A 13,006-nucleotide genomic window follows, 5' to 3' on the forward strand; every position below is an offset into this window, starting at 1 on the left:
TGGTTGCATAGGCTGGTGTGCTTCTTCTATGTGGGCTTTGTTGCTTCTGAGCTTGATGGCCGCTTGATTACCTGAATGTAACTGTTTACGGGCATAGAACATCCCATCTTTCTGCCACAGAGCCACTAGTGGTTTCAAACTGCTGACCTTGTAGATTGCAGCCCCACTGGTAACCACTGCGCCACAAGGACTCCTTTTAGAGTCTTAGAAACCCCCCAGAGTGTCACTGTAAGTCAGAATCAACTCATGACAATGGGCTGGTGGGATCTTATCTATAGGCCAGGGGTGCAAAATGCCTTGGATGTCCTGACTCCCGTGTGCATAAAGAGCCTTTTGCTTTGGGCTTCAAGAGTCGTCATTTTCAAGTGTGATTATTAAGTTCCCATAGTGACGGGAGTTAAATATAATACAAAGAGTTATAAGAAGTATGATTTGCACATCGAGTCTATATACATCCCAAACAGAACTACTCCATCCTTAGCCCTTGTGGGTACGAGTTAGACCCTTCTAAAAAGCCAGCCACTGAGGCATTAAACTAATCGTTCCAAGTACACGTCTGAGAACAGCCCAAAGGCACTGTTCAAAGGCAAGAGTAAGAACATGGGGAGAGGGAGGATGCGCAGGATGGGGGGTGGTAAGTTTACTGAAGAGTGGTAAGTTCCACTGCAAGGGAACAGCCTCCATTGTTGCAGAAGGAGGAAAGTGCGATCTAAGCAAGGCTTCTTACCTACAATGTTTCCAGGCAGAAAAACAATCATGCTCATGACCATTGATCCGACCCAATATAAGCCAATGGTTCTGTAACTTTCCCTGTAACAAAAGCAAAAGAAAACCCTTGATTTAGTGCACTTGTCTGAGGATACGAGCATCAAGAGATGTTTCCCGTGATCACCGTGCGGTCTATCTACTAAAGGATATAAATCAAAACGGAATGACCCCGGGTACAAAGAACTCTGCCGATGAAACTCCATCAGCCTGTGAGGTCCTAGAAAACCTTTTGTGCTCTAACCCGTAGTCCAGGATGAAATGTAGGTATCTATTTTCACAAGGAGCCTGCTGGTGTTATGGTTCCGTGTTGGGCTGCGATCTGCAAAGTCATCAGTTCGAAACTACCAGCTGCTCGTCAAGAGACAGACAGGGTCTTCTACTCCTGTAAACAGATACGGCAGTGCTTCTCAACCTTCCTACTGCCGCGACCCTTTACTACAGCTCCTCATGTTGTGCTGACCCCAATCTTCAGAAATATGTTTTCCAATGGTCTTAGGCGACCCCTGTGAAAGGGTCGTTCGACCCCCAAAGGTTGAGAACCGCCGAGTTACAGCGTTGGAAACCCATGGGGGCAGTTTGACCTTCTCCTGTCGGGTCGCTCTGAGTTGGCACGACCTGATGGCAGTGAGGTTGGGTTTTTCTGGTGTTACCTGCTTTAGTAGTCCCCCTGGATCATTCCAGGGACTCCCCCCCAGGGGGCGGTGTTGCCCACCTTAGAGCTCAAGACCTCCTCTTGTGCTTGTAAATAGAAAGCTATCCTTGTCATACTGATTTTTTTTTTTAAATACAATCTGGTCATTATCACCAAAGAGGTCCTATAATCCCTATTATATATGAAGTTCAGTGCCGTGAAAGAAAGGGGAAAAAAGGTTCAAAGAAAGGGATTTGTGGGGGAGCGGGGAGGGAGGGGAAAAATGAGGACCTAATGTTGGGGGTTTAAGTGGAGAAAAAATGTTTTGAGAAACGATGTACAAATGCGCTTTACACAACTGATGTGTGTATGGATTGGGATAACAGTTGTATGAGCCCCTAATAAAATGTTGAAAATAAATAAATAAATTTAAAAAAAGAAGAAAAAAAAAAAGAAAGGGATTTGAATCCCTATTTTAAATTAGTGATTCTGTGTAAACAAAAGGATGTTGATGGTCCCTGCTGTCCTAGAATTTTGGCCACAGCCACAGATGAGGACCGTCAGGAGCACACCCACCATGTTACCTAAGGGAGCTGCTACACAACCCCTAATCTTCTTAAGAGAAGATGTGGCCTGGAAGTTGCTTCAACTAATACCCAGCTCCATTCTATATAGGGAGGAGTCCTGGTGGCGCTGCCGGTTGAGCATTAGACTGCTAACCACAAAGCCAGAGGTTCAAACCCATCGGGCGACTCTTCAAGAGAAAGTTGAGGCTGTTGACTCCTTTTAAGAGTTACAGCTCAAATATTTAGTGACTCTATGGGACAGACTGACGCTGTCAGTCCTTACGAGAGCAGAAAGCCTCACCTGTCTCCCACAGAGTGGTCTGTTGGTTCCGAGTAACCCACTAGTCCCCACTTAGAGCCCCAGAAACCCTCTACAGTGTCACTGTAAGTCAGCATCAACTTGAAGCCAGTGGGTTGGTGCACTCTTGCAGAGGAGCTGTGAGAAATCCCAAGGGAGATTCCCTGGAGGGAACACATGAAAGAAGTCTATGTGTTTCTGGCCAGCCCCGCCCTCCAGGCCAAATGAGCCTGGGGTTGTCAGCAGAAGGGCAGACGAGAGTCTTCTCCCACCTGGGTGTGAACTGAGCTGCAGAAACTCTGAGACCCACTCCTGGCTGCCTCTAAGCAGAGCACACGCAGGGCCTTGCAGAGCTGGGGAACTAGAGAAAGGCTGGCCCCTAGAGCGGCCCTGGATTGCAAGGTGAGAAAGGGGTTGATGGTGGGCTGGTCAGTACAGCTGCACTTGACTTTTGTGTAGGACAAGAGGAGAAGCCCTGGTGGTGCAGTGGTTGAAGCACTTGGCTGCTGACTGGAAGGTCTGCGGTTCAAGCCCACCAGCTGCTCCAAGGGGAAAGACGTGGCAGTCAGTCTACTCCCATAAAGATTTACTGCTCCGGAAAGCCTGTGGGGCAGACCTGGTAGGGTCGCTCTGAGTTGGAATTAACTTGCCCACATGGGTTTGATGTTGGCTTTGGTGGTGGAACCAGAAGGCATGACTCGCTCTAACCAGGCACCGAGTGGAAGCCTGGGAGGGCAGCTGGACTCCAGGCCTCTTGAAAGGACCCCTCCCTAAAGAGCATCCCTCCTCTTTCCCATCTTGCAAGATGGCGGTGAAAAGGCTGAGAAGAAGCCAGACACCAAGGAGAAGCCTAAAGCACGGGCCAGTGGCCAAGTTCAGAAGACTAAGATCAAGGGCAAAAAGCTCAAGAAGGGGAAGCCCCACTGCAGCTGCAACCCCAGTCCTAGTCGGAGGAATGGCCTAGTAGTTCTGCTCCACCGTGGATCCCAGAAAGGCGAGAAATACGCAGCGGCCAAATCCACGGTTGAGAAGAAGGAGAAGGTCCTAGCTGCTGTCACAAAGCCAGTTGGTGGTGACCAGAATGGCGTGGTTGAGCAGCGCACAATACCTCGGGCTACCCGACAGAAGACGAGCCTGGGAAGCTGTGGAGCCAGCTCTCGAGGGGCTGGCGCACCAGCATCACCCGGGACCATTCTGATCGTCCTGGGGAGAGGGCACCGGGGCAAGAGAGCGGTTCTCCTGAAGCAGCTGGGCAGTGGCTTGCTGCTTGGGAGTGGCCCTCCATCGAGTTCCTCTGCGAGAACACCCCAGGAATTTGTCATCGCTGCCGCCACCAAAACTGATGTCAGTGGTGTGGAAAACCCCCAAGTGTCGTCATTATAGAATCTGCTGCCAATTGGTGAGGATTGAGAGTGAAAGGTGGAGTCTAGCCTGTCAATCAGGTCGCAGCTTGATGACCTCATTTGGAGGCGCGAAGGAGATAAATAGCTCGCTGGAGGCAGAACACAGACTCACTCCCAGAGAGACATTCTTGTTCACAAGCCACAGGGACACCGGCTGATGACAGCCAGAGCCTGGGTGGGATTGAACGTGGGCAGTCCTGCCTGCACAGCAAACCCCGGGGCCAAGCAGCACTTAAAGAGGGGTGGCAGGAACAGAGCACCCTGGGACACCCACTCCTCTCGTGAGAGCACATTGACCATCAGAAATCTCAGGGGTTTGCTCCAGCTGCCGTCCAAAGGGACAGGTTCAAAAGGTGACGTTGCGAGGAAGGTAAAGCCCTTCCTGCCTGCACCATCACGTGCACACTAACACCTGCGTGTCCCTGTTTGTGCATTCCCCCCACACACAACCCCAGTGAGCCTCTTCCTTACATACCCTCGTATCACCTGCCAGCGTGGCAAGGCAACTGCCCCCCAAGGTGAACCGACTTACTCCCATGCAATGGCTGCCACCATCACCAGGTACATCAGGTAGTGCACAGAGCCATCCCAGTAGCAGATCATGTGGCCGTACGCAGTGTTCAGATACGGCTCCACCTACGGAGAGCATGGAGAGTCAGTCCTGCGGAACTCCAGGCCTGCACAGTGAGGGAGATACCACAGCCCACCTGACGGGTGCTACCTGGCCAAGAGGAAACGCTGCTCAACCAGGTAAAATTGCACGCTTGGCAGGAATGTGAGGACAGGACTCCCCCCGCCCCCCACGGCCCCCCAAACCAGGCCCTGTCACAGGGTCTATCAGCAGAGAACTCGGAGCGGTCACACCGAGCTGATGGTTTGGACCATGACGGAAAGGCAGTTGGCATTGCGGGCAGTCCAGCCTGCACAACCAACTCCGGGGCCAAGCCATGCCTCACCAGTAGCATGGTCGTAGCCAGAGGGGTGGCAGGGAAAGACCACGACCCCGAGGCACTGGCCAAGTGCGCTGTGTCCCTTGGCTGGCCGGCAGGGCTGGGCACTGCCAGAGAGGTCCCACTGAACTCAGAGCCTCCCACCCATGCCTTCCCTGGGGGGCAATACCCCGATTCCCTGGGCTTCCCTGGCACGGAAGGAAGCAGAGGCTCAGAGGGAAGGGGGCGTCCATGACCTTGTCATTCCGTTGTCCCACGGGCTGTGGGGAGCGTCAGACGTGGGACCGAGCAGAGCCGTCTGAGGAATTCCACATTCTGTGAGCGCAGGATTACTGCGAACCCTCCCTGGTCCAACTCGGCTCCTCTCAACTCCAAATCCGTGTTCGCGCACCGAGAAGTGCGAGGGCAGAACACCTTTTTCCCATCAGAAATCACGGAAGACCAGATCATTGGTTCTGAGGCCCGCAAATGACACTTACAGCTTTAGCCTTCCCGCCCATCACGATCGCCCTATTGTCATTGGGTGGTTTGTTTCAGCCAAAGCAACAGTCACTTTCCAACCTCTGCCGCGGTCTGGGTTCGTTGTTTCCTGGTTGGCGGCTTCACGCCTTTTGTGTTATATTCAGCCACCAAATCAGACAAGCAGCGACCTGATTCACATTTCGCAATGATCGCTTTCTTTTTTGGAGCCTCAGTCACGATATTTTACTCAAATAAACCGCAGACAAAAGTACAGTGACGAATGTGAGTCCTCTGTGTCGTCTGAGTGAGAGCAGCACTTCGTGTCCACTTCGAGGCACGGCCTGTTGCTCACTCTCGGCCTGCACAGGTTCTCTCGAGGAGAATCAAGCAAAGTTCCCACCCTGAGCACATGGTTTTTCAAAGTCTGCTGTTGGAGCCCTGAAAAGTTCCACATGGAGCCGTTCGACGCCCCAGGTGTCACTTGTAGAATGAACTCCGGTCCCTTTCCCCCAGTGGCTCTGCAGAGTGTGGCTCTCATGGCGCGTGCCTGTCACCACGCAGTGCGGATGGTGCCACTCGGCTTCTACCAAACTCTCCTGCCCTGTCCTGCTGGCTCCGCCGTCCCCACAAACACCCTCACCCCCTTTCTACTTGGAAGAGCGAGTATCCCCTTGTCTGTCAATCAACCGGCCTTCTTGCTGCCCTGGGGCCAGGGGCTGCTCAGAGAAGAATCCAGAGAGAGCGGGAGGGGGTGTGGGGGCGCTGCTGTGTGTGCCAGCATTTCTCGCTGATCTGCTGTGACCCGTGGTGGCTGTGCTTGTTGTTAGTTGCTCTTGTGCAGAGGCCGGCTTGTGAGCCTCTGAGGGGCAGAGTAAACCTGCCCCATAGGAGTCCCAAGACTGACCCGGTCACACGGTGGGCTGCCCGTTCGTTGCTAACCAGAAAGAGGGGCACTCATTTGAACCCACCAGCCAGTGGCTCCTCGGGAGCAAGATGAGACTGTCTGCTCTTACAGGGATTGACAGTCTTGGAAACTTGTGTAGCGTAGTGACCCACAGGGTCGCTGTGTGTTGGAATCAATTCTTTGGCAGTAGAGGGGAATCTTTATGGAAATAGACCACCACATCCTTCTCCCGCAGAATCGCTGTTGGGTTCACACCTCTGCCCTGGGAGCTAGCATCCAAGTGGGACAGACTAGCACTAACCACTGTAAAACCATCTTCTTGACTGCTGAATGACCTGCCTCCTTCCCCCTCCCATCTCGGAAAGTCCCACGAGTGGCTGATTGTAGAATGTACTCTCATGTTCTTGAGATCAGAATATTGTAATTAATGATACTGTTCCTTTTGATGTTATAACCAGGATATTACTCTTTTTACTTTGTTAACCAGGATGTTGTCATCAGTGCTGTACCCTGTAATGCTCACTACCTCTAAAGAATAATAACAGTGATTTTACTTTCTGGTCCTGTCCACGCTTTTTCAAGTCCTAGACAAATGATAGATGAGTTTTTGCCTTTAAAGATCCACTGACACGTCCACTCAGGACTGCAATCAAAGAATCGCAGTCCAGTTATAACCAAATAAAGACTTCTAAATTATCAAGACATTAAAAGGCTGTCATTTATTTGAACCCTCAACACAAGCACTTAACCACAGTGCCACCAGGACTCCTTGCTCTGACTGATCATAGCATGCAATTGCATGATTTCCTCAGGGACCCAGAACCAGGTGCCAGCCTGGGCCTCTCCCGGTGGTTCCCTGGGTGTCCTATGGGCTTCCTCAGCTTCGCCCCTCTCCCGACCTTCCCACCTGGGTTCCGGCAGTGGTGACACCCCTCAATAACCAGGCTTAAAAACCACGGGTCATTTTTGTCTTCCTTGTTTTCCCAAGCAAACTGGTGCCAAATCCTATTGATTTTATTTCTATTATAATGCCACCAAGCCACCCTCCCTCTCGTTATACCCCTGGCAGGGCTCTCCTTCCAGCCAAGTTCGGTGGGCACACGGCACCCCTGCTGTCCCAGCCTCATTTCCTCCCTCTGCCGCCTGATGACTGTTCATGAGGGCTGGCTCACAGCCTGTCGCCCTCCAAGCCTGTGGCAGCTAGCTCCCAGAGCCTGGCCCTGCAGCCCCCTCCACAGCACCCCTCAGCCCTGGCCTGGCCTCCCTCACCAGCTCTGCCCCCTGGCCTTCTCGACGCCTCCATCCCCACCCCCACCCCCACCCTGCCCCCTCTGCTCCCAGCAGTCACATGCTCTCTGGGTTTTCCTTCTGCCTCACTGTCTCCTTCAGGTGCTTTTCTGCATCTAGCAGCCAGTCTCCAAGGTGCCGACCTGGCCCTTCCCCCCCCTCTTCCTTCCCCGACCAGGCCTTCAGGTACCAGTTATGCTCAGGTGGCTCCCAAGGCTCTGCCGGGAGTGATCTCTCATGGGCCCAAGCCCTGCCAAGCTGGGCCATCTGCCAGCATGTCCCTCGAGCACCTGTACCCTCAAATGTCCTCATAAACCTTGCACTCTGCAGGTGCAGCGTCAGAGGGAGACACGTGCTACTTCTCATCCAAGCTGTTCCCTCTCCTTGGAATGTCCTTCAACCTCCTGGTCTGTCTGGTAAATGTTTGCCATCAGAGCCACTGCCACTGAAGACAAGTGCCGCAGCAGTGTCTCCACCTTGACAGAGCTCTCCCCTACTGCTCCCAGCAGGAGGCAATCGCTGCCCCTCCTCTGTGAACTTCAGTGCCTGCCAGCCAGCCTGTGTAAACCACCACCTCTGTGCCTGGACAGTGAGCTGGGGCAGGAAGGTGCTGGAGTCTAATTCAGCCAGACTTGTAGGAGTTCTGGTGGCCTACCGGTTACGCGTTGGGGTGCTAACCACAGGTCAGCAGTTTGAAACCACCAGCCGTCCTGAGGTCGACACATGAGGCTTCCTACTCCCACAAAGAATTAGTCTTACAATAGCAGGTGCAATGGCTTATCAGGGATATGGGGGGAGGGGAGGTTGGAAGGTAATCGGAAAGGTGATAATGAACACAGGACTGGGGAGGATGTTCTGGAACTAACTGGTGGTGTATATATAACTTTTACTATGACAACTATGAACGTGTACGACATGTGAATTATGTCTCAAGAAAACTATTAGGGGAAAGAAAAAGAGTCTCAGAAACCTACAGGGGCAGTTCTACCCTGCCCTCTGGGGTCACTATGATGAGTCAGAATTGACCTGCTGGCACTGAGAATTAGAGGGGCAAGGTGACCCATCTGGAAATGGGATGGGAGGGACACGTCCTAAGAGCTGAATATGAAAGGGCACTGCCCCATGATCTAATCCTAGTTTTCTGCTTCATTTTCCATGAGGATAAACAGCCTACATCTATGGCAGTCGATGGAATTTTCCGTGGATCATACCAGATTACATTAAACTACAGCATTTCTGACTCTGAGCAAAGTGCTCTGGGCTCCTGACCCCTTTGATCCTAATCGCTAAGTGGCCGCGTACCTCTCTCAGGTAGTGCGCCATGAAGCCGTCGATGACTCCATCCTGCTCCAGGCCTATGATGAGGTTCACCACACTGGTAAATCCGAAGACGGCGTAAACTAGGGCAGAGAAACCAGCAGTTAAGAAGCAGAAGCTCAGCAGATCACGACAAAGCTGGCATTAGCCAGTAACAATGGGTTGCTTCGGATGTTTTCCAGAACATATCTCCTGCACTTCCAGCGGAAACTCTGTGTCCACAAATCTCCCCACTGCTGCCCGCGTGCTCACACGCAGGCTTTGTCATCCTCTGCCTGTGACCCTGAGGAAGCTACCAGGACACCTGGGGTCTCATGAGCCAGCCTCAGGAACCTGATGGCCCCTATCCTCCATGGCCCTCTGAAGTAGCTACCCAGGACCAAGGACCAACTTGCCCCCCAGTTAACACAGAGGTGGCCACCAGGGCTAAAACAATGGCTTCACCTGGGTGCCGACGAGTTGGCTCTGACTCATGGTGGCCTGGGTGTCTCAGAGTGGAACTGTGCTGCGCAGGATTTTAAAGGGCTGCTGGTCACAGGGCCAGGTCTTTCTGTCAAGGTATCTCTGGGTGGTTTGCAGCCTTCAGTCTTTTGGGGAGCGGCTAACCATCTGTGCCACCCACCAGATTCCATTGACTTTATTTCAACTCACAGGGCCCGTATCTATAGACGGTTTCTGAGGCTGGCAGTCTTTACAGAGGCAGATAACCTCAGCTTTCTCCCTCTAGGTGGCTGGGGTTTTTGAACCTCAGATGTGGCTATTAATAGTCCAACCTGCTAGTGCCACCAGGGCTAGGCGACTCCTAAAATATCAACCTGGATGAGGCAGGCCATTCACTCAACCAGTAAGTAGGCCCATTACCGTTTGTCCAACGTTTGCCCTAGTGCACACTGAAGATCCTACAGATGGACGATGAGCTGACACAGAGGGGAGACTGGCTCTCAGACAAAGGCCAGGGAGGAAGTAAAGAGAACAATTGTACAAGATGGGAGCCCTGACCATGAAGGAAGCAAGGCAGAATCATCCTAGGGAATCCTACTAGGGTGACGAGAATCTCTTCACCAGACTTAAAAAGCATGATCCACAAATGGCCGAAAGAATCAGATTTTTAAACAGTGGGTGATCAAATAGGTCGAAGTAGCTGCCTTTTCAAGTTGAAATGGGTCATGAGAGGGGCTTGGCCAACAGAAAAATTACGGGGATAACTATGAGTCTACGAAAAGGCATGGGACAAGAACTTCGAGAAGCACACCCCAAGCCAAACCAAATCCACTGCTTTTGATTCCATTCCGACTCACAGAGGTCCTTTTCAGGAGCAGACAGCCTCATCTGTCTCCTACGGAGCGGATGGTGGGTTTGAACTGCTGACCTTGCAGTTAGCAGTCCAATGTGTAACCCACTCCGCCCACCAGGGCTCCTTTCTAGATGCCTGAGAAGGTTAATTCGCAGAGAAGGGAAGCTGGCCTTGCCCTGAGAAGCTGCCTGCAGCCAGGAGTCCAGCATTGCGCCTTCCAGACCCCGCCTTTCCTGCAGCCCCACAGAGGCCTTTGGCCCCGTTTTCGCCGTCAGAATCTCGTTCTACCACTCATCTTTCAGGGTTGTCCCAGGTGACTCGCCGCGGTATGTCCCCAAGGAAAGGACGTGCTCAGCACAGTCACTGGATCGCTCTCCCAATGATTCTGATGCCACACGCAGGTCAGTCCCTGTGTAAGAAATGGCGCCCAGTGGACCAGGAGTCTGGCCCGGGGCCTGATCCTGAGGCTACAGTGTGATCTGACTCAAAAACTAAATTCATGCCAGGAACCTCATTGATGTTACAAGTGCCCTGGTGGCGCTGTGGGTTTGCCACTGGGCTAACCCGGCAGCCATTGCGAGGGAGAAGCGTGGAGCACTGGGGGTACACGAGAGGGGCACCCCACCTTGGGTTTCAGGAGTTGGGAAGACAAGAGTACAGGTGATTGTGGGCTCGATGGAGGGGGGTGGCTCTGAGCAGCTCAAGCCATTCATACACTTGGTTGGGCACCAAAAGGTTGGGGGTTCAAAAGTCCTCCCAGCGGTGCCTCGGCAGAAAGACATGGCAATCTACTTCCAAAACCACAGCCATTAAAACTGTGGGGACCACAGTTCTACTCTCATACACATGGGCACCATGAGTCAGTCACCTTGATGGGTCCCGGGCAGTGGCCACGGAGTGGGGAGAGGCAGACAGCCGCTGGAGGCTAGTCTGGAGGCAGGCAGTGTCAGATCAGAGGCCAGAGGAGCCAGCCAGGAGGGAGGGCATGGGCTTCAATGCCAGACAGGCCTGGCTCCTCCACTGACTGGCTGTGAACCTTTCTCCAAGTTTCAGGGGGTTTTATATTGGAGTCGAGGGAAATGAGTGGTAAATCATTGCAGTTGAGTTGATTCCAACCCAGGACAACAGCATGTGTGTCGGAGTGGGACTCCACGGGGTTTTCACAGCTGTCACCGTTTGGTAGAAGATCACCAAGCCTTCTCCAAAAGCCTTTCATTGGGTTGGTGGACCATTTGATTAGTGCAAACATTTGCCGTACCCAGGACCCTAGTTGTCGTTAGCTGCTGCCGAATCGATCCCCTCTGGGCAAAGAATACTTCCTGAGCCATAGAGGATGGGCTTGGCCACATGACTTGCTCTGACCGATGGAGTGTGGGTTAGAGTGATGGTAACCAGTTCCAAACCTTAAGAGGTGTGGCTCCTCCACACCCCCACCCTCACCCGACCCCTGCCGCCCACATGAGTCCTGGTGGCGTGGTGGTTAAGTGTTGGGCACTAACTGCAAGGCACTAACTGCAAGGTTAGCAGTTCAAAACCACCAACCACCCTGTGGGAGAAAGAAAGGGCTTTCTACTCCCGTAGAGTTACAGTCTCAGAAACCCACGGGGGCAGTTGTGACCTATAGGGTCTCCAGGACTCAGAAGTGACGAGATGGCCGTGAGAGTGGTTTGGTTTGGTTCTCTCTTGTGCCTTTGTATCATCCATGCGAATGGCTGGCCCTGAGGAACTGGTGGCCTGAAACAAAGAGGCTCTGGCCACTCATGGCCCGTGAGCACGAAAATCCATGTTAGCTGTTGAAGTGCATGGCGACCAGAAGGGTGTTTGTTACTCAGCGTTGCTGAAGCAGAAGTAAAGCACACAGCAAAGCCTCCAGCACAGGAAGTGCTCAGGTGGCATGACGGCAGGAGTGCAGACACTGGGGTGGGGGGTCAGGGGGAGGAGTACTCATTCAATGCTGGGTCACACGCAGTAGGACCTTGGCCCGATACTGAGCCTTCCTAAGGCAGCATTTTCATCTGGGGACCAGACCACTTCACCAGCTGCCATCAGTCCAGCTGGTTCCAAAATTCATGGCAACCCAAACATGGAAGCATGTGTGTCAGGGCAGCACTGAGCCACGTGGGATTTTCAGGGGCTGGTTTTTCAGAAGGTGATCTCCCGGCCTTTCTTTCAGGGCACCTCTGGGTGGACTCGAGCCAAAACGTTAACCACCCAGGGTTGGTACCACCCAGGGACTCTCGTCCACCTCTAGACGGAAGGATAGGTGTTGTGAGAATGAAATAAAACAATGTCTCTACCGTGCTCGGAGTGCAGGTGCTCGGCCACGGGTGTTTGTATCGACTCCATAAGCACATCTCGTTGCCAGGAACTGTGAGTCACCCCCTGCAATGACGCCTTACTGAATCCTCGTCCCCATGCTCGGTGCTAGGTACAAGCATGTCCTCGTATTACTTATGTGTGCGTAGGGCCTGTCCGGGAAGCTGACATGCCAGGTGAATGGAGTTATTGGCAGGAGGTTCAGGAAGGAGTTGGTACAGGGTGCAGGTCACAGTTCAGAGGTCAGAACACACTGGAGGTGAGGAATGGATAGGTAGGTTGCCAGACCCTGGAGGTAGCCCGCCGCCAGGATCCTGTCTGGGAGAGGGGAGGGCCGCAGTGTGGAAGGCAAAGGTCACATCATCCTCAAAGACGCTTGTAGCCACTTCACTGGTGGGGGCAGAGTACTTATCCCCAAGGAGGAGGCTGGAGACCAGATATCAGGACACGAAGTGGACAAGAACAGGCTCTGCCCTCCCTCCCTCCCTCGGATGCATACCATAGAACAGTGGGTCCCTGGGTGGTTTTCTTTTGACGAGGACCCGAGCCAGCAGGGCCACCAGGAGCAGGATGAGGGCAGCAGCCCCCACAATGGTCCAGGAACTGCAAGAAACAGAGCAGGGAGGGGGGGTCACTTATCAACACAAAGCGGCCAGTGCCTGGAATTTCCTGACCATTGATTGCACTCACTGCCAGCCCACCTCTGCCTCAGCCCAGGGGGAGCCCATGACCTCCGGCCCTCCCTCCCCTCTTCTCCTGAGACCTCCTCCTGGAAGAGGGAGTGGTGCTGAGGCGGCCAGGGGCCAGGGC

General features: G+C 53.2%; 1 protein-coding gene across 1 annotated transcript in view; it reads right to left on the reverse strand.

The window, feature by feature from the left end:
- Window positions 1-12,793, reverse strand: part of TM6SF1 (transmembrane 6 superfamily member 1) — a 31,049-nt gene extending 18,256 nt beyond the window's left edge. The window contains exons 1-4 of the mRNA XM_004708085.2: window positions 12,696-12,793; window positions 8,572-8,669; window positions 4,199-4,302; window positions 728-810 (exon numbers count right to left, since the gene is read on the reverse strand). Of these exons, the coding sequence (XP_004708142.1) occupies window positions 728-810; window positions 4,199-4,302; window positions 8,572-8,592 (208 nt within the window). The 5' untranslated portion in view covers window positions 8,593-8,669; window positions 12,696-12,793. The remainder of the gene's footprint in view (window positions 1-727; window positions 811-4,198; window positions 4,303-8,571; window positions 8,670-12,695) is intronic.
- Window positions 12,794-13,006: the final 213 nt, after the last annotated feature.

The sequence above is a fragment of the Echinops telfairi genome, unplaced genomic scaffold, assembly GCF_000313985.2.
Source record: "Echinops telfairi isolate 266 unplaced genomic scaffold, ASM31398v2 ScPeMD7_7;HRSCAF=31, whole genome shotgun sequence".
In the NCBI taxonomy this organism is placed as follows: Eukaryota; Metazoa; Chordata; class Mammalia; order Afrosoricida; family Tenrecidae; genus Echinops; species Echinops telfairi.